The sequence below is a fragment of the Poromitra crassiceps genome (assembly GCF_964638095.1).
Source record: "Poromitra crassiceps genome assembly, chromosome: 10".
Classification (NCBI taxonomy): domain Eukaryota; kingdom Metazoa; phylum Chordata; class Actinopteri; order Beryciformes; family Melamphaidae; genus Poromitra; species Poromitra crassiceps.
In genome coordinates this window covers 53,953,923-53,980,833 of record NC_139631.1, presented here as the reverse complement: position 1 = coordinate 53,980,833, position 26,911 = coordinate 53,953,923, and the positions used below count along the sequence as shown (strand labels likewise).

The window sequence follows — 26,911 nt, the reverse complement described above, 5'->3', positions numbered from 1 at the left end:
CCGAGGAAAATAGGTGGTCTTGGTCCGGATCCAACTCCACCATGGTGTTGTGTATGTGTGTTGTGTTGTGTTGTGTTGTGTATGTGTTGTGTATGTGTTACAGCAGTGTTGCTCTATCTTTACGACAGAGCCGAGCAGCTTTGCGAACAGCTGCCGGAAAGTGTGGTGGTTGATGCGTGTTGATGTAAGATGGAGCCTGTGTGACAGCCTGAATAAAACGATAACGTTACGTCGTGGTCGTAACGTTACCACCTAACAACATAACACATGGTTCGGTTCGTTTGCAGAGTGAAAGCATTTTTGGGATAGTTCGGACTTTAGAAATGATGGAGCCAGGAGTCAGAAGAAGTCGTCTGATATGATGTATTGAACATAGATCTTGGCCAAGAGATGCACTCTTGTATATTCACGGATGGATACACAGGCTTACATACATTGAACAGAAAGTCAAAGATACTTATAGGACACACATCAGATGACATGTCTTGACGCACACTTGAAGGCCACTCCGTAGACTCAACCTATCTGTTATTCTGGCCCTGTAGAGGGCACCGTGGCACGGTGACAGGGCACAGTGTGCGATAGAGAGGAGCTGCAAATGTAAGGTACAGGTTATCTAAATATGTCTGTCTGTGTATGTACACAGGTTATCCAAATATGATGTCTATCTGTGTATGTACACAGGTCATCTAAATATGAAGTATGTCTGTGTCATAACTCTATGTAACTAAAATGGAAATGTATATGAATATATTAATAACTAGTGATTGTCCAAATAAAGGCTAATGTGATGTAAATTTTCTCTATCACGGACCAAATACAGAAAGTTTCACGAGGCTATTGTCAGAGGAATGATGGAAAATGAGCCGCGGTAGCACATGGTGGGAGGAGGAGAGCACGTTTTTAATTGAAATATGGTCCGACGACGTTATAAAAAGTCAAATGGAAAACATTCCAACACTTTAACGTTAAGTAGGCTATTTTCAGAGAGGATGAGAGAGAGAGAGGATAGCATACTGTATGAGAGAGAGAGAGAGCTGAAGATAAAGAAATTACTTGACTTTTGAGCTGTACAAACATCATATTGACTCACTGTAAGCAACAAACACGCAGACACACAGATCCAAACTAGTCCCATAATTAATATCCAACACAGCGCAGGCAGGGGGAAATCCAGACCATGCAGACAGACAGATGCACCACACACAACAGGCAGGGACAGACAGGGTCCAGCAAGGTGGATATTTTATGGGAATACTGGTTTATTATGGTTTATTATATAATTATTATTTATTATGTGGTTTATTATTATATGCCGAATTGAACAGTCTCTCCTCATGATTCGTAATTAGCCGTTTATTGTTCTATCAGTCATGTATCGTTGCCGACAGATTTTTGAATGGAGTTTGACGTACGTAACGCTCCCAGTGCAGCTGGGATTCTTTGTTCAGCTTCGTATCGCAGTAGTAGCCTATATAGGCTATATAGCCTAGTCATGAAATTATTTGAAATGAGTGGCGTGAGGCCACCTCCAAAACGCTGTTTCAAATGGCAAAGGAAATAACTCCCCCCCCTCCCCCTCCTCCCAATATCAACAAACCCATTAAAAAAATCACAACAAGCCGACGTCAGACGCACGCACATGATCAACCAACCAATCAATCAATGCCAAGTAGCCTATAGGGAGACGCAGTCCACGCAGGTGTGTCATGTAAAGTCCTTTGGTCCGGTGGCATAATTGCAGTGTGAAAGCAAACCTACTGGACCAAATGTACACAATGTAAGAAAAACATGAATGTGGTTTGGATCTGGGTCCAGACTTTTAGGTGTGAAAACGCCCTTAGTCATATGCATTGATTTTTTTGGCCCACTTGGGACCAAATTGGGTGGCATGTGGCCAGCTAACTAGAATGAGTTTGACACCCCTGCTCTATGTGGACATCTTGTGGCTAAATGGAGGCACTGCAATTTTCACATAATTATACTTAGCGAGCTCATTTCTATGTTTAGGATTTGTTGTTTGTGTTGTGTTACACATCTTCTAAATGGGTGTCAACATTGCTTGAGTATGTTTATACAATCACCATTCATCACCATTCTATTTGTATTATAATGGTTCCTTATTGCGTCTAATTAACGTTTGCTATAATGACCCAATATTCACATGGGAAACATTCAAGTTTCATCTTATCTCGTGCATATATTTGGTTAAAACAGTCAGCATATTCTTATACGTATGTGATGTAAGTGAGATCCTATCTGTTTTATTGGCTGAGTAATTATCCTTTCATCAGCTGCAGAACATGTTAGTCAAGCAGTGGTAGATGTACGGTAATCGAGCGCGCGAGATTGCTAGTTACTTAAAGCCTCCTTAAAAGATATGGAAAGAGCTTTTGTGTGTGTGTGTGTGTGTGTGTGTGTGTGTGTGTGTGTGTGTGTGTGTGTGTGTGTGTGTGTGTGTGTGTGTCTCCAGTTCACAAGCTGTAGGAGGATCTGCCCCAGCTGGTTTCTTTTGAACACACAAGGTCTCCTCTATTTAGTGAGTGGAAAGTTTGGGGATGTTTATAGAGCGAGTCAGTTCTGTGAGGAGGCTATTTCAACTGCTAATCCTCCACATCCTTTTCTATCTGCTTTTTTCTATTTTCCTACGGTGTTAAACGGTCGTTGCTCTGGTGTTTTTGGCTGGAAGGCACGGCAGCCAAATGCGAACGTTGCTGAGCTTTGCTGCATCTGTGAGCGCTGAGCTCGTCAATTCTCGGTAGATCAATATCAGGTGTCGATACTGACATCATTCACTTATCGGATATCGGAGTGACGTCGCTGGTCCACGTTCTGATCCACATGCCATTAGTTTGCGCTGGACCATAACATAACATAACATAACATGAGATAGTGCTAGTAGGCTAAGTACCGTATAGTAGTAGTGAGCTAGTAATGTTAAGAGTTGGCTAGTCTCGCAGCAGCCAGCCGTAGATAAGATATCGAACATATTTGGCACAACTCTTGAAAAGTGGGTAACGCCCGCCCCTACACAAAAAAAAAGCCTGACAGACATATGAACTGACCAACCATACACGCAGACAGCCGGACTTCTGTTACAGCCCAGCCTATCAGAGGCTTGGTTAGAGTCTTCCGTTACAGCCCAGCCTATCAGAGGCTTGGTTAGAGTCTTCCGTTACAGCTCAGCCTATCAGAGGCTTGGTTAGAGTCTTCTGTTACAGCCCAGCCTATCAGAGGTTTGGTTAGAGTCTTCCGTTACAGCTCAGCCTATCAGAGGCTTGCAGCCACTTCTCTTGTGGAAAACCCGGAAATGCTTCCTTGTGATTCAGTCGCTGGACGTGATGATGTAAGAGGGCGTGTCTGATGTAAGAGGGCGTGTCTGATGTAAGAGGGCGTGTCTGATGTATGAGGGCGTGTCTGATGTAAGAGGGCGTGTCTGACCACGTGAGACTCAACTCAAATTCAACATGTTCTTAGTTGAGGAAAAATCATGTTTTTCACGATTATTATACATTAATTTATTTCACAACACTACAGATAATTCATTGCAATCTCGCCCATGTTCTTATGTGTTTACAATACATTCACTCTACTGTTAGTATTGGTTAACTACGTTTCCCATTAGGGATGTCAGTTTTCGGTAAATTTGACTTTCGATTAACTGACACCCTTAACGGGTTAATAACTGTTAAATGTGTTTAAAGACATGAAATCAGACAGCTGGCGTCCAGAGCTCCAGGCAGCAGAGAGCTCCTCTCTCAAACGCTTGAAAAAGGTGAAGCATTTTCAGCCTTTCTCTTAAATTCATGTTGTTATTGGCAGTGGCAGGAGCCTTTCATTCCCATATAATGCTAGTTGAAGCCTTGTGCCATGTTTTAATATACTTCGGTTAACATTGTTTCCCACGGAGGAGGAAAAAGATCGCCAGATTGGCAACACGTTGTATGCAAATTAATATGCAAATTAACCGTTTAACCGACATGGTTAACTGGTCAGAGACGTTCTCGGCGGTTAACCGGTTAACAGTTAACCGTTGACATCCGTATTTCCCATACAGCCGGCGAGTGCATTTTGTGGTCTGTGACAAGTTGTGTTTTAGGACTAAATGAAGGGTGATCTCTAAACAGTAATATAATGTCCCCTTGGTTGTCGTAGGGCATTTGATAACAGTGGACACAGCCTTCCTATATGGCCAGGAGAGGGCGGTACTGGTCAGTCCGGTGTTGGAGCAGCGTGAGTGGAGCTGTCTGAGGCTGGTGTACCAGGTGAGCGGGGGCGGATCCCTGCAGCTCAGCCTGCGACCGGACAGTGATAACTTTGACTACAGACTGTGGGCGGCCAGCCAGGTGTCTGACAGCTGGCTCATCGCCAGCGTGGACCTGCCCAATACCAGCACACCCTACCAGGTATGCAACAGTTCAGACACTCTACCAGGTATGGAACATTTCAGACACCCTACCAGGTATGGAACAGTTCAGACACTCTACCAGGTATGGAACATTTCAGACACCCTACCAGGTATGCAACGGTTCAGACACCCTACCAGGTATGCAACAGTTCAGACACCCTACCAGGTATGCAACAGTTCAGACACGGGTGGACTGCTCAACCAAATCCTTTTTAATTGTATTATTGTTGTTGTTTAGTGAAAAAACTTGCAGGATTTGCTCACTGGCCTTTATTTACTAGGCTGACCATTTTAAATGTAGTTACTGTTTACACATATTCTGGGAAATAGAAAGGTCCAGAGTGTTCAGGACAGAGTAGAAAAGAGACTATTTACTTTGATTTTCAACTCTATGTTGTATGAAAATAAAAACAAGGGTGAATTTTATGAATGGGAGTGTGAGTCCCCTGCAAAACCATTTTTTTATTGCCGTTATAGCCTACTGACACTATGTTATTCGTCATTCTATGATGTGGATAATTCATTTAAAGTTTCGTTATCACATAGCCTATTATCTACACCGAGCCTCCCAGCAGCCCCTGAACGCAGCTCGTATTTCCGAGCTTCGAGGCACCCCGTGCGCGAACGTAGCTCGCATTTGGGAGACAGTAGGCTATCCAGAGACAGTAGGCTATCCAGAGACAGTAGGCTATCCAGAGAGACAGTAGGCTATCCAGAGAGACAGTAGGCTATCCAGAGAGACAGCAGGCTATCCAGAGAGACAGCAGGCTATCCAGAGACGGTAGGCTATCCAGAGACAGTAGGCTATCCAGAGACAGCAGGCTATCCAATGGGTCGCAGTTGCACTTAATGGCAATCAGCCAGTCTCCCAAGCAAATGCCACTTGGTCTATAAATAATTGGAATATCCTAAATAAACCACATTCTGTAAGGGGAACAAACGTGGACAAAAATGAACGAGTGTATTTATGGAAGAAAATTACACATGTTTCTTTGATCTAAATTTAAAGTAGTAGCCCTCCTTAAGTATAGAGTGGGTTTGAGGCCCAGGTCCACACAGGCAAGCTAGAATATGATGTAATCCTCAGACTTAATAGCTAGCGCAGCTTTAACCAAACAACTCCCCTCTTAGGCCATGTTCACATTACAGGCAAATCTGATTTGCTGATAAAGTCATTAATCATCATTATCTTGATTGGTTTCCCAAATCTGATTTGGGGGTGTGTCCGCACTGCCACAAATCTGATTCTCAAGTCGGATCTGTGTGTCCAGACCTCCATATGTGGTTTGGGACAAGTGTCACAAATCAGACTTGGAGCGTCCAGACTCATAAAACCAATCTGGATAGAATCATGAATAGGTCACTAAAGTTCACAAATCAGATTTGGCCTCCTAGTCTGAACATGGCCTTAGAGTAGGCTACCAGTGTTCCTTTCAACTGGAGCACGAGATCACATGAGCGATGACTGTGAGCAATAACACACAGTGTACATTATGCTAGTCCTATAATAACACACAGTGTACATTATGCTAGTCCTACAATGGAGACTGTTATGCAGGTGAGTTATGAGGTGATAGACAGAGCTCCCCCAGGAGCATGAGGCTTAGTCAGAGTTCATTGACTGGGCAAGAGGTCCTAAAACTCATCTATATCAACATCAAGACAGCTGAGGGTACGGTGGTGCAGTGGTAAGCGCTGTCGCCTCACAGCTAGAAGGTCCTGGGTTTGATTCCCACCTGGGACGCTGTGAGCGCTGAAGGAGTGCGTGCCCGTCCGCATGTCCTCCAGTGCCCGCCACCCGGGTGGGGTCGTCAAAAGGGCCTTTCTGTGTGGAGTTTGCATGTTCTCCCCTGGGGGTTTCCTTGATATAGGAACCCCACACCAAAACATGCAATATCCTGGTCGCTGAAGTGGTGCCTCCTCTGGTCGTTCGGGGCGCCTGTTCGGAGGGAGGGGAACTCGTTGGAATAGCGCGATCCTCCCACGTGCTATGTCCTACCGGTGAAGCTTCCGGTCACTGGTCCATTTGCTTTTGCCTACTGCTTCTTACCACAGTTAGAAGTTTGCTTAGAAAGGCTTACGGTCACGTGGCTCACCTGGTGGCTCACCTGGTGGCTCACCTGGTAGCTCACCTGGTAGCACGCGTACCACAGAGGCTCGGACCTTCGCGCGGCTGACCCGCGGTCCTTTGCCGCATGGCGTCCCCTCTCTCCCTCTCTCTCTCCCTCTCTCTCCCCACGTTTCCTGTCTGCCTACTGTCCTATATATAATAAAAAAAGGGCTTAGAATCACGATGAAACAAAAAATGAGAATGGCAGAATGGCATATTTTATCATCACACAATTTGTTCCATATTTGGGATTTTTGTCCCACCCCCAAAATCCTGTTTCAACCAGAAATATGTATAATGCAAGACGTCAATGTGATGCTGTAATAACACATTTGTCTTTTCTTTCCATAGCTTTTGCTGGAAGGCCGACCTGATCATGGCCCTGGAAACAGTGTGGCCATCTTTGAAATTCACATAGTTCCTGGTTACTGCATAGGTCAGTGTGGATATAGTTCCTGGTTACTGCATAGGTCAGTGTGGATATAGTTCCTGGTTACTGCATAGGTCAGTGTGGATATGTGGATACATATAAGAAGAGTTAGATGCTTTACCTTTTGATGAATAGTCAAGTGTAACTCTATTAACATCTTGTATTTCTTGCTATAAAATATATTGTATTTTTTACTACAAAATGTATACAATTTAGTGGAGAATAATGTAAACATGGTGTTGAATATAAATACTGTACATTGTATGTGTTAATTTGTTGTTACTGTTACCAGAGTGCAATTTTGAGGAGCATCACCTGTGTGGCTATAGCAACAACTGGAACCCCAATGTCAACTGGTACGTTGGGGGGACCCTGGCAAGAGACCCCCAGTCTAACCTGCTGGACAACCACACTACCAGCAACCAGAGAGGTACACACACACACACACACACACACACACACACACACACACACACACACACACACACACACACACACACACACACACACACACGGCCCTGAGATCCCTAGTGCCCTGCTACCAGCCTGCTACTGTCAGTTGACTGATTGAAAAGTTTATTTCTATAGACGGTTTTAACTTGACAACAATAACAACCGTCACAACCCACCTGAATATCCGGTTTACTTCCTGTATACATAGCTGAGTGCAGGCTGATATTCGGCTCATATTAAATGTTAACGTTAGGCCGTGTCTCCGACAGACACATTAACAAGGTAGCCTATTTCGGTCTTTATGTCTTGTAGTAGTTAGTAGTAGTTGTTGTTGTTGATAGTTGCCATAACAACCACCCCTGTCAGAAAGACGTGCACACGCTGGGTAGTAGGAAGCGTTGTTTGTCCGGTCTGGAGCTAGCCTGAGAGGCTAATAAAAACTACATGTTACAGAGTAAGCTGACTATCAGTACGTTTTTGCACGCATAGGCCTATCTTTACATAAAAAAAATAAAAAAATAGAAATAGAAGTAGGCTATGTGAGTGTTTCCCCCTGAACAGCTGAGAAAGTGGACACTGTAAATAGTTAGCACTGTGAAGCTGATACAATTCAGGTTGCGGTAATGCAACATTTAAGGATGCCAACCGCCATAAAACACAGAAGAAGAAGCTGAGAAACAGGAAATGCCGTGGGGTTGCAGCTGGTGAAAACCGCCTATAGGGACAGATACATAAACATAGAGCATTCACAGGAAATAGTTGCTTTAAAAGCATCAGTGACAACCTGACACGGCCAGATGGGGGCGGTATTGCTTTCACAAACCTCACATCCATCTGGGTCTGGCCTGACCAGAGCCGATGTCACGTAAAAAAAAAACGACTTGGCAGGTGATTGTTTGAAGCGTCTGTCTATCACCATCTGGGATGTGACGTAGTAGCTCAGAGCTGACTGTGTACACAAGCTAACTAACAACAAGCTGTTGTGACGTAGTAGCTCAGAGCTGACTGTGTACACAAGCTAACTAACAACAAGCTGTTGTGAAGTAGTAGCTCAGTAGCCTGTACTACGAAGCTAGTTTAATGCCTTATCCGAGTAAGTTTGAGTTTAAACCTGGTTTAGCCGTACTACAAAGCAAGTTAACTTTCAATCACCATGGCAACTGACGCTGCAAAGCTAACCTGGTCGCGACCAGGTTAGCTTCAGAGGATAAGATCAAAATCCATGAGAGACCCATATAATATCGGCTCTCTGGAGTCACTCACCATTCATAAGATCGCCATATGAAAAATAGATTGCAGTCAACTGAGAATAGAACAAGCAAAACATTCGTGGCTCTGTAGGCTACATAATTAAATTAAGCCTACTTACCACTTTATGTCTTAACAGCTCAACGATGCGTGGAGAAATATGATCACTAATCACCGCGGCGCATATCATGAACGGACCCTCAAATGGAGTGAGGGTGATATTCTCCTACATGCCAGAAAAGCCTATACATATAATATAGATATTAGTTTAAATATGGGATAGCCCCAATACTAAATATGCAGGCTATTCTTGCATCTTTCAGCTGGAACTGTGTCCTGTAGGCTGTATGCCAATATATGAGCAAAAATAGGCTAGTTTTCATCAATGATAACTATGCCCGCATCGTCTCAATTCAGTAGTTTTCTCTTTTATAGTAGGCTATTAGGCTTTATACTAGGCTATTTTATATATGAATTATTCGATCAGTGCAACCACACACATGAGTGATAGAGATCATTATTCATTGAGCATGCGTTTCTAAATCTATGGTCTAAATAGGCTTACAGATTGTGGAAATGTATAGACTGAGATTACACTTTTACATTTGTTGCTGCTGCCTGTATCAATGCAGCTGTATCAGACAGAAATCGCTGATCAAAGTAAATCAAATGACTGATGTGACAAGCTGCTGCTTTAGACAGCCCTTCAGCAGACTATCCAACGCGGATTTTCATTCTGACATTAAATCGCGGATACATTAAATATCCGCAAAAATCTCTGATCACACTGTGGCTGCGCTGAATGAGGAAATGGGTGTGGAAATGGGTGTGGGCGTGGATCAACTCAGCTGTTCATAATGTGATTGGCTAGCGCACCTCTTTCGCGTGGACGCGCGCCTGTGCATAGGCTATTATTATAGCCTATATATGAATTATTCGATCAGTGCAACCACACACACATAATGAGTGATAGAGATCATTATTCATTGAGCATGCTTTCTAAATCTATGGTCTAAATAGGCTTACAGATTGTGGAAATTTATAGACTGAGATTACACATTTAATGTACATTTACACTCGCACAAAGCTGTAGGAGACAGAAATCGCTGATCAAAGTAAATCAAATGACTGATGTGAATACAAGCGGCAGCTTTAGACAGTCCTTCCCCCAACTATATCCAACGCGGATTTTCATTCTGCCATAGGTTACATTAAATATCCGCTAAAATCTCTGATCCCACTGTGGCTGCGCTTTTTCATTCAATGAGGAAATGGGTGTGGAAATGGGTGTGGGCGTGGATCAACTCAGCTGTTCATAATGTGATTGGCTAGCGCACCTCTTTCGCGTGGACGCGCGCCTGTGCACGAGCGAAAAACGTGCGCGTGCACAGGCAGATCCCAGCTTCAGTTATCGACTACAAAACCAGCATCGTAGTATCCTTAAACTAGATAGCTTTGATCCTGTTCAGTCAAACCAGATCAAAGGGACTTATCGCGGATCTGTTAAACTAGCTTCGTAGTACAGGGTCCAGAGCTGACAGGGTACACAAGCTAACTAACAACAAGCTGTTGTGAAGTAGTAGCTCAGGGCTGACAGGGTACACAAGCTAACTAACAACAAGCTGTTGTGACGTAGTAGCTCAGAGCTGACAGGGTACACAAGCTAACTAACAACAAGCTGTTGTGACGTAGTAGCTCAGAGCTGACTGTGTACACAAGCTAACTAACAACAAGCTGTTGTGACGTAGTAGCTCAGGGCTGACAGGGTACACAAGCTAACTAACAACAAGCTGTTGTGACGTAGTAGCTCAGAGCTGACAGGGTACACAAGCTAACTAACAACAAGCTGTTGTGACGTAGTAGCTCAGAGCTGACTGTGTACACAAGCTAACTAACAACAAGCTGTTGTGACGTAGTAGCTCAGAGCTGACAGGGTACACAAGCTAACTAACAACAAGCTGTTGTGACGTAGTAGCTCAGAGCTGACAGGGTACACAAGCTAACTAACAACAAGCTGTTGTGACGTAGTAGCTCAGAGCTGACAGGGTACACAAGCTAACTAACAACAAGCTGTTGCGTGCAATCATTCATTGACTGTTCAATTCGCCATTCAAAAGAATGAAGAATTGCTGATGTCCGAGGATGAACGCTTTTGTTAGCATGGAGGTAGGCGATTTTTGTTGTTTTAGCACCTTAAATGTAATCTTACGATTCACTGCTGTCCACATGACATTGTCTATCACCGGCCAAGGTGTGCCATGATGCCGTCAGGGGCATCATGGATGGTCCTAAAGGTCTTCAGTATCCAGGTCAGCGCTGCTAGGAGACGCTTCAGCTAGGGGGCGCTTCAGCTAGGGGGACGCTTCAGCTAGGGGGGCGCTTCAGCTAGGGGGGCGCTTCAGCATACGTTTGAAACGAAGTTCCCGCTGCTGCAGGTCACTACATGTACGTGGACTCGGTGTACGCCAAGCACTTCCAGGAAGTGGCCAAGCTGACTTCACCCATGAGCACCGCGCCCATGGCCGGCTGCCTGTCCTTCCATTACCAGAGGGACCAGGAGAGGGGAAACATCTTCTCCGTGTTGACCAGAGACCAGCTGGGACACTACGAGGAGATCTGGAGACCAGACGTCTACGCCACCACCGGCTGGACAGTGGTCAGCGTGGACATCAAGGCACCACACCCCCTGGAGGTCAGTACTGGGATGAGACATTGTATGTCCTGTGAACTCGTTGACTGACTTTGGGTGAAACCTGAATCACTGCACGTTCTAATAGTGGCTTCAATATATATATAATCGGCTCTCTGGAGTCACTCACCGTTCATATAAGATCGCCATATGAAAAATAGATTGCAGTCAACTGAGAATATAACAAGAAAAACATTTGTGGCTCTGTAGGCTACATAATTAAATTAAGCCTACTTACCACTTTATGTCTTAACAGCTCAACTATGCGTGGAGAAATATGATCACTATTAATCACCGCAGCGCATATCATAGGCTAAACGGAGCCTCAAATGGAGTGAGGGTGATATTCTCCTACATGCCAGAAAAGCCTATACATATAATATAGATGGGATAAATATGGGATAGCCCCAATACTAAATATGCAGGCTTCTTGCATGTTTCAGCTGGAACTGTGTCCTGTAGGCTGTATGCCAATATATGAGCAAAAATAGGCTAGTTTTTATCAATGAAAAGTATGCCCGCATCGTCTCAATTCAGTCCAGCAGTTTTCTCTTTTATATTAGGATATCATTATTATAGCCTATATATGAATTATTCGATCAGTGCAACCACACACACATAATGAGTGATAGAGATCATTATTCATTGAGCATGCTTTCTAAATCTATGGTCTAAATAGGCTTACAGATTGTGGAAATTTATAGACTGAGATTACACATTTAATGTACATTTACACTCGCACAAAGCTGTAGGAGACAGAAATCGCTGATCAAAGTAAATCAAATGACTGATGTGAATACAAGCGGCAGCTTTAGACAGTCCTTCCCCCAACTATATCCAACGCGGATTTTCATTCTGCCATAGGTTACATTAAATATCCGCTAAAATCTCTGATCCCACTGTGGCTGCGCTTTTTCATTCAATGAGGAAATGGGTGTGGAAATGGGTGTGGGCGTGGATCAACTCAGCTGTTCATAATGTGATTGGCTAGCGCACCTCTTTCGCGTGGACGCGCGCCTGTGCACGAGCGAAAAACGTGCGCGTGCACAGGCAGATCCCAGCTTCAGTTATCGACTACAAAACCAGCATCGTAGTATCCTTAAACTAGATAGCTTTGATCCTGTTCAGTCAAACCAGATCAAAGGGACTTATCGCGGATCTGTTAAACTAGCTTCGTAGTACAGGGTCCAGAGCTGACAGGGTACACAAGCTAACTAACAACAAGCTGTTGTGAAGTAGTAGCTCAGGGCTGACAGGGTACACAAGCTAACTAACAACAAGCTGTTGTGAAGTAGTAGCTCAGAGCTGACTGTGTACACAAGCTAACTAACAACAAGCTGTTGTGACGTAGTAGCTCAGGGCTGACAGGGTACACAAGCTAACTAACAACAAGCTGTTGTGACGTAGTAGCTCAGAGCTGACAGGGTACACAAGCTAACTAACAACAAGCTGTTGTGACGTAGTAGCTCAGAGCTGACAGGGTACACAAGCTAACTAACAACAAGCTGTTGCGTGCAATCATTCATTGACTGTTCAATTCGCCATTCAAAAGAATGAAGAATTGCTGATGTCCGAGGATGAACGCTTTTGTTAGCATGGAGGTAGGCGATTTTTGTTGTTTTAGCACCTTAAATGTAATCTTACGATTCACTGCTAGCGCACCTCTTTCGCGTGGACGCGCGCCTGTGCACGAGCGAAAAACGTGCGCGTGCACAGGCAGATCCCAGGTCCACTTACCTAGTAGAAAACCAGCGTCGTAGTATCAGTTAACTAGATAGCTTTGATCCTGTTCAGTCAAACCAGATCAAAGGGACTTATCGCGGATCTGTTAAACTAGCTTCGTAGTACAGGCTCCTGGTATCAGCTGCTTGTAACGAGCTTAAGTAGGTTTGAAGCCACAGGGAGGAGTCTGTCATGGCTGGGGCAGCATGATTCAATCAGGGTATTGAGCCTACCAGAAACAAGCTGCAAGCAGAGAACCCACACTACACAAATACATGTATATACAGCACATATATACAGCATTACAATGCATCTCATGTACAAACAACTGAAGAGTATTCTATACATATTCCATATACACACATGTGTTTATGGCTGTAGGATCAAGACCTATGGAGAGAGGGAGTAACAGAGAATATTAGAAACATCATGAGAAACATGATGTTTCTCATGAGGGAGGGGAGAGAGAGAGAGAGAGAGAGAGAGAGAGAGAGAGAGAGAGAGAGAGAGAGAGAGAGAGAGAGAGAGAGAGGGAGGGAGGGAGGGAGGGGAGGGCATTCAGCAAATGACTGCAGGTTGGATTTAAACTTGGGTCGCTGTGGGAAGGACTAAGCCTTATATGGTTCGCAGTACGCACTCTACCTGAGAGCCACCAGGGCGCCCCAAGATAAGGTTTATAAGCATAATGCGTGTGTGTGTGTGTGTGTGTGTGTGTGTGTGTGTGTGTGTGTGTACACACGAGCGTGTGCAAACCACATACACACAGATGTCTCCAGCTGGCTACACCGACACTCCTCTGTGGTTTCCACTGCACTGTCAGAGGAACCGTCCAGCCAAAAGGCCTGTGAGCTGTGTGTGTGCGTGTGCGTGTGCGTGTGCGTGTGTGTGTGTGTGTGTGTGTGTGTGTGTGTGTGTGTGTGCGTCTGTGTGTGTGTGGTGCTGTCACTGTGGAAAGACGCTTACATAACATTATTAACTGGGTCACTTCTTCTGTTTGTCCAGTAATGCCAAGGTTGTAAAGGGCTTCTCCATCAACAAGCACTCCATTCACCAAACCACATTCCTAAATTTGCCCTTAAAGTGAAGTCAGTGTTTGGCTGGTGGAGAGCTGTCTACAATATGAGGATATGTCTTAAAGTGAAGTCAGTGTTTGGCTGGTGGAGAGCTGTCTACAATATGAGGATATGTCTTAAAGTGAAGTCAGTGTTTGGCTGGTGGAGAGCTGTCTACAATATGAGGATATGTCTTAAAGTCCCTGGAAACCAAAATCCACAAAAACGTTCTAACTATGTTATTTAGGGTCTTATGTTAGTAACTGTCTGCCTCAGAAATTATTATACATTACTTTCAACCCAAAGCCTTAAAATCGACACTTTTCTACAAGATTCTACAAAGTACTTCCTCATTGAAGAGAGCAGTGCGTGAGCTGCTAAAATGCAGGAGCTTATGACGTCATAAGCTCTATATAACCTTTGTACACGCGCGCAACTCGCCCTACTGTGTGTGTGTGTGTGTGTGTGTGTGTGTGTGTGTGTGTGTGTGTGTGTGAGTAACTTCGCGTCACCAGGCTGTGTCGAGCGCTATGCTGTTCTCTCTCTCTCTCTCTCTCTCTCTCACTAGTCCCGAGAGAGAGAGGAGAGAGAGAGAGAGAGAGAGAGAGAGAGAGAGAGAGAGAGAGAGAGAGAGCACACAGAGTGGGAGACAGACACGCTGTGGGGGCAAAGAACGGACAGAGATCTCTTCCTCTCAGAGCCGCGGAGCAACGCGCGAACACACACACACACACACACACACACACACACACGCGGTGTGTGCACAGTGCACACACCGACACTCATCTCTCTTTCTTTCTTTCTCCGTTTCCCTCCCCCCCTCTCTCTCGCGCTCTCCGAGAGACAGAAATTTCCCTGCTGTAGACTGGACACGCCCACACAGTCCGCGGGAGAAAGTACACTCTAAAAAATAATGAAATCTCATGAGTTTTGCCATAGCTGTCAAACCTAAATTTATATACTTTGCGACGTTCATCATCGTTCAAATTCGGCTGGTGGCTTATTAACATAGGATCCTGTGATGTGATGAACTCAAAATGCTAAATAATAAAGAAATATTTCTGGTTTCCAGGGACTTTAAAGTGAAGTCAGTGTTTGGCTGGTGGAGAGCTGTCTACAATATGAGGATATGTCTTAAAGTGAAGTCAGTGTTTGGCTGGTGGAGAGCTGTCTACAATATGAGGATATGTCTTAAAGTGAAGTCAGTGTTTGGCTGGTGGAGAGCTGTCTACAATATGAGGATATGTCTTAAAGTGAAGTCAGTGTTTGGCTGGTGGAGAGCTGTCTACAATATGAGGATATGTCTTAAAGTGAAGTCAGTGTTTGGCTGGTGGAGAGCTGTCTACAATATGAGGATATGTCTTAAAGTGAAGTCAGTGTTTGGCTGGTGGAGAGCTGTCTACAATATGAGGATATGTCTTAAAGTGAAGTCAGTGTTTGGCTGGTGGAGAGCTGTCTAAAATATGAGGATATGTCTTAAAGTGAAGTCAGTGTTTGGCTGGTGGAGAGCTGTCTACAATATGAGGACATGTCTTAAAGTGAAGTCAGTGTTTGGCTGGTGGAGAGCTGTCTACAATATGAGGATATGTCTTAAAGTGAAGTCAGTGTTTGGCTGGTGGAGAGCTGTCTACAATATGAGGATATGTCTTAAAGTGAAGTCAGTGTTTGGCTGGTGGAGAGCTGTCTACAATATGAGGATATGTCTTAAAGTGAAGTCAGTGTTTGGCTGGTGGAGAGCTGTCTACAATATGAGGACATGTCTTAAAGTGAAGTCAGTGTTTGGCTGGTGGAGAGCTGTCTACAATATGAGGATATGTCTTAAAGTGAAGTCAGTGGACTTCCGGTCGGACAGCGTGCTAGATGGCAGCATAAGAAACTAGCTCCCGATCACCACTCGATGAAAACCCCCGAATTCAACCATTCCAAAAGAAATACGCGTCTATGAAGCAGGAATGCGAAAGGGGGGGAGTAGAAAAAGTAAAAGATTGATCAAACTCAAGGAAAAAGTAGTTAATTTGTCCGAGGGAAAAGGAGACGATATGGCGACGCCAGAGGAAGAGCACATGGAGGCGGACGCGGCCAGCGTTGTACGCTCGGGTCTTAACGATATCGTTAAGGAACTGCGAGGCTTTAAGACTGAGTTGAAAGCAGAATTCATCACGTTTAAAGAGGAAATTAAGAAGGAGATGAAGGAGGAACTCGAGGGCTTCAGAAGAGAGGTGAATCAAAGACTCGCGGAAACAGCAAAAGAAGTCGCAACACACAACACGAAAATCGATGGAGCCGAGCAGAGAATTGGCGAAATAGAAACCTGGAACATGGAGGTGAAGGACGCCCTTCTACAGGCACTGAAACAACAGCGAGTGCTGCAAGACAGGCTTACGGACCAAGAGGGGCGAAACAGACGGAATAACATCCGTATTTTCGGCTTGAAAGAGGGAGAAGAGGACGGCGGCTCCGCCATACAATTCATTCAACAGTTTCTTAAAACCGAGCTCTCTCTGCCGCCAGAGATGAACCTGCAAATACAACGAGCACACCGGGCCCTAAACCCGAAACCGCCCGCGGACAAACCTCCAAGATCAATCATAGTGAACTTTCTCCAATTCACCACGAAAGAAATGATTTTGAAAGAAGCCTGGAAGAAGAAAATCATGTATCAGGGACGTGCGCTATTCTTTGACCATGATTATGCCACAGAAATAATCCAGAAAAGAAAGGAATACATCGGCATTAAAAAAGCCCTGAAGGAGAAAGGAATCCGTTTCCAGACACCCCTGTCGAGAATCAGAATCCACTGGGGGAACGGTCCCCGGATGTACGAGACTGCACAAGAGGCTGCAACGGAGCTGAACAGGAGAGGGATCAACGTGGAGAGGCCAGACAGAAGCGCTCCGGAGAGACGCGTGCCAAAGAGAGAGGCAGCATCGACGGAGATGGAAGACCGAATACAACAGGGGTTTCCATGGCAACGAGTCAGACACGCAGAGGGAACTGGCGCACGAGCTAAGGAGAGGCTGCAAGGATTTCAAAGGAAATAACGGTATGACTACATCTAAGAACTATAATTAAAGACATTGAAGAGGATGAGCCGGGACTATGAGTGAATACACCCCTCAAAGTGATTACAAGGTCATCTTTGTTTTGTTTTATTGATCGGCTAAGCCATGTTTTGTTTTGTACTAGGAGGTTAATGAGTAGTCACCTGTCCAAACCTGACCTACCTAGAGAGGGGCCCTCATATAGTATGGGGAATTCCCCTCCACCCACGGGCACAACGTGGGAGGCATGCGCCTATAGTTTAGGAAGTCTAGTTATGTTTTTTTTCAGTTTGTTGCCCGCAGTTACTATTAGGGCTGTTACTGGTTGTCTTGCTTATATTATTGTTTCAAGCATATACATCCTCATAAGGAAAATAGAATGAGTGATATCTCACTGGTATCAATGAATGTGAATGGGCTGAATAACCCGATCAAAAGGAGTAAAGTAATTCTGAAAATGAGAAAAATTAAAGCCCAAGTTATCTTCCTTCAGGAAACGCATTTATGCCAAGAAGAACATGAGAAGCTAAAGAAATTTGGTTTTAAAAACACATTCTTTAGCACATGTAAAAGTAAAACTCGTAAAAGGGGAGTGGCAATACTTATAAAAAACTCAATTAACTTTGAATGCTTGAAAGAAACTACGGACAAAGAAGGGCGATTCGTTATAGTTAAAGGAATGATGGAAAATAAGATGGTCACTCTAATTAATGTGTATGCCCCCCCAGAGAGCGACAAACATTTTTTTAAATCACTGTTTTCAACTATAACATCAGAATCAGAAGGTATGGTAATGTGTGCAGGGGATTTTAATGTGACACTGGACCATAGAATAGACACAACGAGCACAAAAAGAAACAAGACTCACTTAACCAAAATCATAAAGGCTTTCCTGAAGGAACAGGGGATGGTAGATGTGTGGAGAGAACTCCACCCATTGGAAAAAGAATACACACACTACTCAATCATACATAATACCCATTCTAGAATTGACTATGTATTTATGAATAACTGGGACCTGTATAACGTGAACGACTGCAAAATTGGAGTAGCAGATATCTCAGACCATAATGCAATCCATGTAAATATACATCTGGATAATAGAAGGAAAAGTACGACCTGGAGACTAAATGTAGGCATATTGAATAGCAAAGCAACAGTTGAACAAACCAAACTTGAAATAAAGAGATATATAGAAGAAAACAATACAGAGGAAATTAAACCGATTATTTTATGGGATGCTCTGAAAGCAGTCATCCGGGGAAAATTGATAGCTACCACGTCAGTGCTAAAGAAACTTAGACATACTGTATATCTTAACTTAGTTGAAAAATTGAAAAATCTGGAAATTAAAAACCAAACTAAACATAGCATTCAATGTTTACAGGAAATAAAAACTACTAAGGGGGAAATAGGCAAGATATTAGAAGAAGAAGTAGAGAAAAAGCACAGATTTGTGAGACAGACATACTACGAAGTTGGCCCCAAAGCTACTAGGCTATTGGCAAGACGACTTAGAAAACAACAGACTGCAAATACGATTCATAAGATTAGGGACCTGCATACAGAACAACTGTTATATGATGCCAAAGAAATAGAAAACACATTCAAGGAATACTACACAAATTTATACGCTCAGCCCCCCTCATCTGGTGAAGATGTGAAAAGACAGTTCCTTAGTTCTCTTGATTTGCCAACTATAGGAGAATTGCAAAACGAGAACCTTACAACTCCTATAACGCAGGAAGAGGTGTCTCAGGCCATATCCAGACTTAAGGCTAATAAATCACCTGGGAGTGACGGGTTTCCATCAGAGTGGTACCGAACTTTTAAAGAGGAGCTCATTCCTCTTCTTACATTATCTTTGAATTTCACCCTCAAGGAAGGTCAACTACCACCCTCTTGGAAAGAGGCAATTATCTCCGTGATTCCCAAAGAAGGAAAAGATATAGAATACAGTAGTAACTTTAGACCTATATCTGTTCTTAATGTAGATTACAAGATATACACATCTATAATAGCAAAGAGATATGAGACATTTATGACCCATCTAGTTGATGAGGACCAAACCGGTTTTATTGTAGGACGACAAACACAAGACAGTATTAGGAGGACTTTACAAATAATGAACTCAATACAAAACAAAAAAACATGTGCTATGTTGATAAGTCTGGATGCCGAAAAGGCTTTTGATAGTGTGAATTGGAACTTTCTTTATTTGGTACTAGAACGATTCGGACTCAATGAGGATGCGATTAAATGCATTAAAACTATCTATCAGGATCCTTCTGCTAGAATAAAAATCAATGGTAGCTTGACCGATAGGATACGCCTACAGAGGGGCACTCGTCAAGGATGTTGCCTCTCCCCCCTTCTCTTTGCTTTATACATTGAACCCCTGGCCCAGGCCATACGGCAAAATGAGGATATAAAAGGAATTGATATCAAGGGACAGGAACATACAATCAGTCTATTCGCAGATGATATTATGATATATCTGGAGAACCCCAATACAAGCTTCACTCAGTTGATGCACCTTATAAATATATATGGGGGTCACTCAGGATACAAGGTAAATGTGACTAAAACACAGATTTTGACTTTTAATTACAGCCCATCCCAAGAAATTAAGAGAAATTTTCAACTGAAATGGGACTCAAAAACTATCAAATATCTCGGAGTAACTTTGACAAAACAACTAACTCATCTATATCAAACAAATTATGACCAGATACATTTACAAATTAATAGGGACATTGAGAGATGGTCAGTGCTACCATTGGATTTCAGCTCAAGAATTGAAGTAATCAGAATGAACATTCTCCCTAGGTTGTTGTACCTTTTCCAATCTCTCCCAATCAAGATTCCTGAGGAGAAGTTTAAAATCTGGGATAAGATGATTTCGAGGTTCATATGGAATGGGAAAAAACCCAGTATAAAATACAGTACAATACAATTGGCCAAGGATAAGGGTGGTATGGCACTTCCAAATCTGAGAGAATACTATTGTGCTGCACAACTTGGACCAGTGGTCAAATGGTGTGATAATACTTACAATGCAAAGTGGAAAGATATTGAGAGGAAGATAGGAGGTATTCCAATTCAGTCTTTACTTGGTAATACCAAATTAATAAAAACAATACAGAACTCAATTGACACGATAAGTTCCCACACACTGAATATTTGGTTTGATTTCATCAAAAAGTACAAATTGGAAAAAGAAGTGAGGCTGCTGAGTTGGTTTGCTTACGATGATAGATTTAAACCAAGTCTGAGTGATTTAACCTTTAGAAATTGGGAGAGAAAGGGGATTACGGCAATGTGTACAATTATCAAAAATTGAAATATTATGAGTTTTCAAGATCTAAAGGAGGGGTATGGTTTAGAAAATGAAGATTTCTTTAGATACCTACAGCTGAGGGACTATTTCATAAAGGAGATACAAGACCCAGATACCCTGAATGGAGTGATTGGTGTAATCAAGCAGACGTACAGTGGGGCGAGATTCAAGGCAATTTCTATATTATACCAAAATCTAAGAGACTGTAAAGCCTCCTCTACTATGTATATTAAAGCTAAGTGGGAGAGGGAAATGAACAGTGAAATTACAACAGAGGAATGGCTTAGCATGTGTGAAACACAACACACAACAACAAATTCAAGAACATGGAGGGAATTTGGGTGGAAAAACCTGACACGCTACTTCATTACACCAAAAATAAAGAGTAGGCAGACCAACTCACAGCAACCGTGTTGGAGGCTATGTGGGGAGGGAGAGGTGGGACACCTACATATATTTTGGGAGTGCCAAAGACTATACTCTTTTTGGGAAAATGTGTCAGTTACCATCAAGAACATTTTGGGATATGAACTACCTAAATAATTCAAGAAGATGTATCTCGGAGATATAAATGACTGTGTTGATGTTGAAGATAGGTATCTAGCCAAGATATTACTGATAACTGCCAAGAAAGCAATAACCAGAAAGTGGTACAAAACTGAACCCCCGACAGTGGACCAATGGTTGGAAATTGTAAAAGAGATATGTATTATGGAGAAATTAACATATAAGATCAGAGTGAGAGAGGATGTTTTTGATAGAAAGTGGGAAAAATGGTTGACTTATGAAACAATAGAAAATACACACCAGTAATGTTTTAATTTATACTTGTTCTGACTTCCGTTTATGTTTGTTTCTCTATCCTTTTTTTATTGACAGAAAACTATTGATCAACATGCAATGTAAACCTGTTGTATACAAAAACTGAAACTTAATAAACATCAAAGTGTAAAAAAAAAAGTGAAGTCAGTGTTTGGCTGGTGGAGAGCTGTCTACAATATGAGGACATGTCTTAAAGTGAAGTCAGTGTTTGGCTGGTGGAGAGCTGTCTACAATATGAGGATATGTCTTAAAGTGAAGTCAGTGTTTGGCTGGTGGAGAGCTGTCTACAATATGAGGATATGTCTTAAAGTGAAGTCAGTGTTTGGCTGGTGGAGAGCTGTCTACAATATGAGGATATGTCTTAAAGTGAAGGCAGTGTTTGGCTGGTGGAGAGCTGTCTACAATATGAGGATATGTCTTAAAGTGAAGTCAGTGTTTGGCTGGTGGAGAGCTGTCTACAATATGAGGATATGTCTTAAAGTGAAGTCAGTGTTTGGCTGGTGGAGAGCTGTCTACAATATGAGGATATGTCTTAAAGTGAAGTCAGTGTTTGGCTGGTGGAGAGCTGTCTACAATATGAGGATATGTCTTAAAGTGAAGTCAGTGTTTGGCTGGTGGAGAGCTGTCTACAATATGAGGACATGTCTTAAAGTGAAGTCAGTGTTTGGCTGGTGGAGAGCTGTCTACAATATGAGGACATGTCTTAAAGTGAAGTCAGTGTTTGGCTGGTGGAGAGCTGTCTACAATATGAGGATATGTCTTAAAGTGAAGGCAGTGTTTGGCTGGTGGAGAGCTGTCTACAATATGAGGATATGTCTTAAAGTGAAGTCAGTGTTTGGCTGGTGGAGAGCTGTCTACAATATGAGGATATGTCTTAAAGTGAAGTCAGTGTTTGGCTGGTGGAGAGCTGTCTACAATATGAGGATATGTCTTAAAGTGAAGTCAGTGTTTGGCTGGTGGAGAGCTGTCTACAATATGAGGACATGTCTTACTAGTCTGTCCCCTCTGTGATGGAAACATGTTGTGTGAGCAGGTGGTGTACGAGGTGGCTTTTAACAGTCCCAGAGGGGGATACGTGGCCATAGATGACATCTCCTTTTCCCCTGAATTCTGCCACACTGACACAGGTGAGAGGACACGTGTGAATTGTGACACACTGACACAGGTGAGAGGACACGTGTGAATTGTGACACACTGACTGACACAGGTGAGAGGACACATGTGAATTGTGACACACTGACACAGGTGAGAGGACACATGTGAATTCTGCCACACTGACACAGGTGAGAGGACACGTGTGAATTGTGACACACTGACACAGGTGAGAGGACACATGTGAATTGTGACACACTGACACAGGTGAGAGGACACATGTGAATTCTGCCACACTGACACAGGTGAGAGGACACATGTGAATTGTGACACACTGACACAGGTGAGAGGACACATGTGAATTCTGACACACTGACACAGGTGAGAGGACATATGTGAATTGTGACACACTGACACAGGTGAGAGGACACATGTGAATTCTGACACACTGACACAGGTGAGAGGACACATGTGAATTCTGCCACACTGACACAGGTGAGAGGACATGTGTGAATTCTGCCACACTGCCGAGTATTGCATCTCCACCATAGTTTGGGGCTGTTTTAACTCAGGAGGTCACAATTATATAAATTTTAACCCGTTACGTTTCTGTAGAAATCATTACAATATGCTCCCGTGAGGTGGGGATGCGTTTGGCGGCGGGGGTGCAAAACTCGGCATAACACCTGAACACTTGTGCGAGGCGGACTGCTATCGTCCTGCAGGGACGAGAGCATAAGGCACGCAAACAGGTGTGCAAGCGCAAAAAGCGGATAGCGCCTGTACCAAGATAGAGCCCTAGAGCTCCTGTAGATAAATTTACATGATGCTTAGACACACTCTTTTTCCAATTGGAAGGACATGTACACAGTTTATTGCCTTTTTTGTGTTAGTGTTGAATATAACTTGATTTGTTCTAGTCTAAGGGTTTTGACCGCATTATTTAATTGTAATAATTAATTGTAGTAATTGTGGGAGTGTGGATATAATACACTATTTATCATACGCATGCTTATAAATCTAAGAATAAATGTGTGTTTCGGGCATCTTTATTTATTTATTTATTTATTACATGGGCCATACACAATATTAACATAAGTGGCCACTGTTGGAAAGAAGGATTTATATTGGAGGTGTTGTGTTCTTTGTTCCAGAGCCGAACTTTGACCCCTCGATAGCCAACTGTGACTTTGAGAATGGGCTCTGTCTGTACTACCAGGAGAGAGTGGAGAGTAAGGTCTGGAACAGAGTTTCAGTCAAGCCCAACGCCTACAGGATCGGTGACCATACCACAGGGACAGGTCAGTTCACAGCTTGCAGGTGACCATACCACAGGGACAGGTCAGTTCATAGCTTGCAGCAGTTTATGCTTCATAGTCGACAAAAGTACTCTGGAATTGTGGATTATTTTGGTGCCTAATCTGTGTATTAATGATGAACTTTTTCCATTTAGTTCTGTCAATAATAACTGTTCGTTTTCAGTATCCATACCTGCTCCAAAAATAACAACGGTACTCCAGATAACATTTATGATTAAATCGTTTTATATTGTGTAGCATTTAAATTCATTTTACATCTTAAATATTAACGGTGAATGAGAATGAAATTCCACACGAGCATTTTGCATGCATGCATAGTTTTTATTTTTTATTAGAAAATTCCAAGTTGCATTTGATTTTTCTCATATGTGCACATTCCATTTGAAAATGGAAACAACGCAAAAGACCGTTTCAGAGTTTCGAAACCACTTTAAGGTTCATATTCAAATGTTAATGCATATTTGACAACAATGAAATACCATTTTTCAATTTATGCTGCTATGAGTCATAATAAAATAAAAATCCAATAATCCAATTAGCGCTTGGATTTTTATGTACTAGTATGTACACATCATCTTGGACTTGTGACAATTGCACAACTGATTTCACAAAATATTTCCATGAAGGGGGGGGGGGACACTTCACCCACCGCGTACTAGGGGTGGGAATCACTGATGCCCCACGATACGATATTATCACAATAGTTAAGTCACGATATGATAGTATTGCGATATGCTAGTATTGCGATATATTGAGCATTGCGATATTGCGATATATTGTGATTTATTACCTTTTTTCAACTGCAAATGATGTCCCCAAAGGAAAACACTTTGTCAACATCTGTTTTATCTAATGAGATAAAGTTACCAGTCTGTTCATCTCATTTCAATCATTTTTATTGCAGCAAAATGGGATTGCCAAGCAGACAGACTGACCAACACTGTCATAAAAACCTGTCATAAATGTTGCATCATGCACTTGACATTTTGTATAATAAAATATCACGATACTTGGCATTCGATACGATACGATATATTGCCCACAAAATATCACGATACTATGCTGTATCGATTCGCCCTCCCCCCCACCCCCCCCTACCACGCACCTCGCCATACCTTGGCTTTTGCTGAAATGACGCCACTGCTTTAACGGCTTTAACTTAACACTCTTAACCCAAAAGCCTCCAAAGCCCTTTTCTCTCTCTATCTCCAACTCAGGCTGTTTCCTCCTGGCAAACACCCACTTCACCTCCAGGCCCGGGTACGTGGGTCGGCTCCATGGCCCCCTTTTACCAGGGAACCACAGATACTGCCTGAGGTTCTACTGCATGCTCCATGGCTTTAAGGAGGTGGACAACGCTCTGGCTCTTTATATCTATGATCAGAACGACGTGGCCCAAGAGAAGGTGTGGAACCTGGCTGACACCTCCAGGGCTGTGTGGACCCAGGTGGAGATCACCTACATGAAGCCCATGGCCTCCAAGGTATGAGGCTCACTGAGTGTTATGAGGAAATAGAATCAACTCAAAGCCATTTCCCCCCAAACATGCCTCTCACCTCTGATCTCAAATCTAAGCACAAGCCAGGCCTGAGTCCACTCTGTTTTGAGAGAAAATATGTTTGATTGGGAGTTCAGATGTTTTTGAGTTTCATCACACTGATAAAGTCACTTTAAGTCATATTTGTCAAATTGGACACTGGCTGTGTCACACACATCAAAGTAGCAGCGTAAACCTGAATGTAGGCTATATGAACAGAGCTCCTTTGCCTCTCTCTCTCTCTCTCTCTCTCTCTCTCTGCATAATTATGAACAGCATTATGAATTATTTTGCTTTTGTTTTTTGTTTGCTTTTCATGTTCTGAAAATTGAAAAAGAAAATATTGGGGAAAGAACTGTGACTTGAGTCACCACCTCTGACTCAGGATGGATAATACCATGATATTTTGGTAGATAGCATACCGTACTGTAACATTTCATATGATTACATGGCTAATGACTGGATGAACAGCAGTGTCCAATCTTTGTCTCTGTCTCCTAGATCGTATTTGTCAGCATATGTAAGAACTTCTGGGACTGTGGCCTGGTGGCAATAGATGACATTACAGTCAGCCTGGGAGACTGTCAAGTCACCGCAGGTAAGAGATCTCATCAAACACAGAGCCCGCCCCCTGAGGACATCGCTACTCCTGCTAGTACCGTCATTCCCCGACCAGTGAAGTCAACGTCAGATGTAGCTCGATGTAACGTCATTTTCATTCATGTCAAGTCTCAAGTTGAAATGTAGAACAGCAAGTCAGGTCAGAATAAATCACAGTCCAGTATCGATCTAATATTGTTCCAGCTCCAGGTTTGAATGTGCTTAAAGGGATATCCCTTTAACATTATCATGAATATCATTAGCTTCGTTTGTAGTCTAAGGGTCATTCTGCTTTAGGTTCAACACACATCTCGTCCTTCACCATAAACTATTCATTGAACAACATGCATTTACTTGGACTGTTTGAACTGTCATGAGTTTCGTATTATTATTATGATTATTATTATGATTATGATTATTATTAGCATCAGGGTTAGAGGTTAGAACCCCAACCCTTCTATTCTTGGGCTCGGGTTATTTTTGGTTCAGTGTGTTTCTAAATTTGGCCTACGTGACTGATAGCACATAGAGGTCACGTGGAGGCTGGCTCTACTAAGGGCTACATAAAAAAGCAAGTCTATAAAAAGACATGTCCTCTTTTAAAGAGCAGTGTTCTCATTACTTTTGTACTAACTCTTATCCTTATAAGGAGGAAGAGGGTCAGCAACACAGGTACAAGTAAACAGGGAGACCAGTTGGATTGTAACTGTAGAGCAGTAACTGGCAAGACAATAGTAGAATATAGTTAAAGCATTATTGCACTTTTAACATGGGGGTTATTCAGCACTTGACTGCCATGAGAACCAGAATATAAACAAATCACCAAGATCACACCCATTTTTATTAATTTATTAATTTATTGTATTTTTATGTATTTCTTTAGTGCCGCCGTAGAATATCCGAATATTCTGTTGATTACAACAGAATATTCAGAGCCCTTAAAAACACACATTACCCTCAGACTCTATCGTTCATCTCCAGACTTCACTAATGAAAGAGCTCTCTTTCCCTTTCTGAAATGTGTGTCGGACATTAAACTCACCTTATT

The 26,911-nt window shown here is 42.9% G+C and overlaps 1 protein-coding gene across 1 annotated transcript in view; it reads left to right on the top strand.

Moving 5' to 3' along the window:
* The window catches only part of mamdc2a (MAM domain containing 2a), a gene marked incomplete at both ends in the record, with an annotated part of 45,209 nt that overhangs the window by 12,675 nt on the left and 5,623 nt on the right, over positions 1 to 26,911 (top strand). Inside the window, 8 exons of the mRNA XM_083645502.1 lie at positions 4,156 to 4,406; positions 6,870 to 6,954; positions 7,241 to 7,378; positions 11,085 to 11,341; positions 22,349 to 22,442; positions 23,562 to 23,708; positions 24,944 to 25,209; positions 25,765 to 25,861. Coding sequence (XP_083501628.1) covers positions 4,156 to 4,406; positions 6,870 to 6,954; positions 7,241 to 7,378; positions 11,085 to 11,341; positions 22,349 to 22,442; positions 23,562 to 23,708; positions 24,944 to 25,209; positions 25,765 to 25,861 — 1,335 coding nt within the window. The remainder of the gene's footprint in view (positions 1 to 4,155; positions 4,407 to 6,869; positions 6,955 to 7,240; positions 7,379 to 11,084; positions 11,342 to 22,348; positions 22,443 to 23,561; positions 23,709 to 24,943; positions 25,210 to 25,764; positions 25,862 to 26,911) is intronic.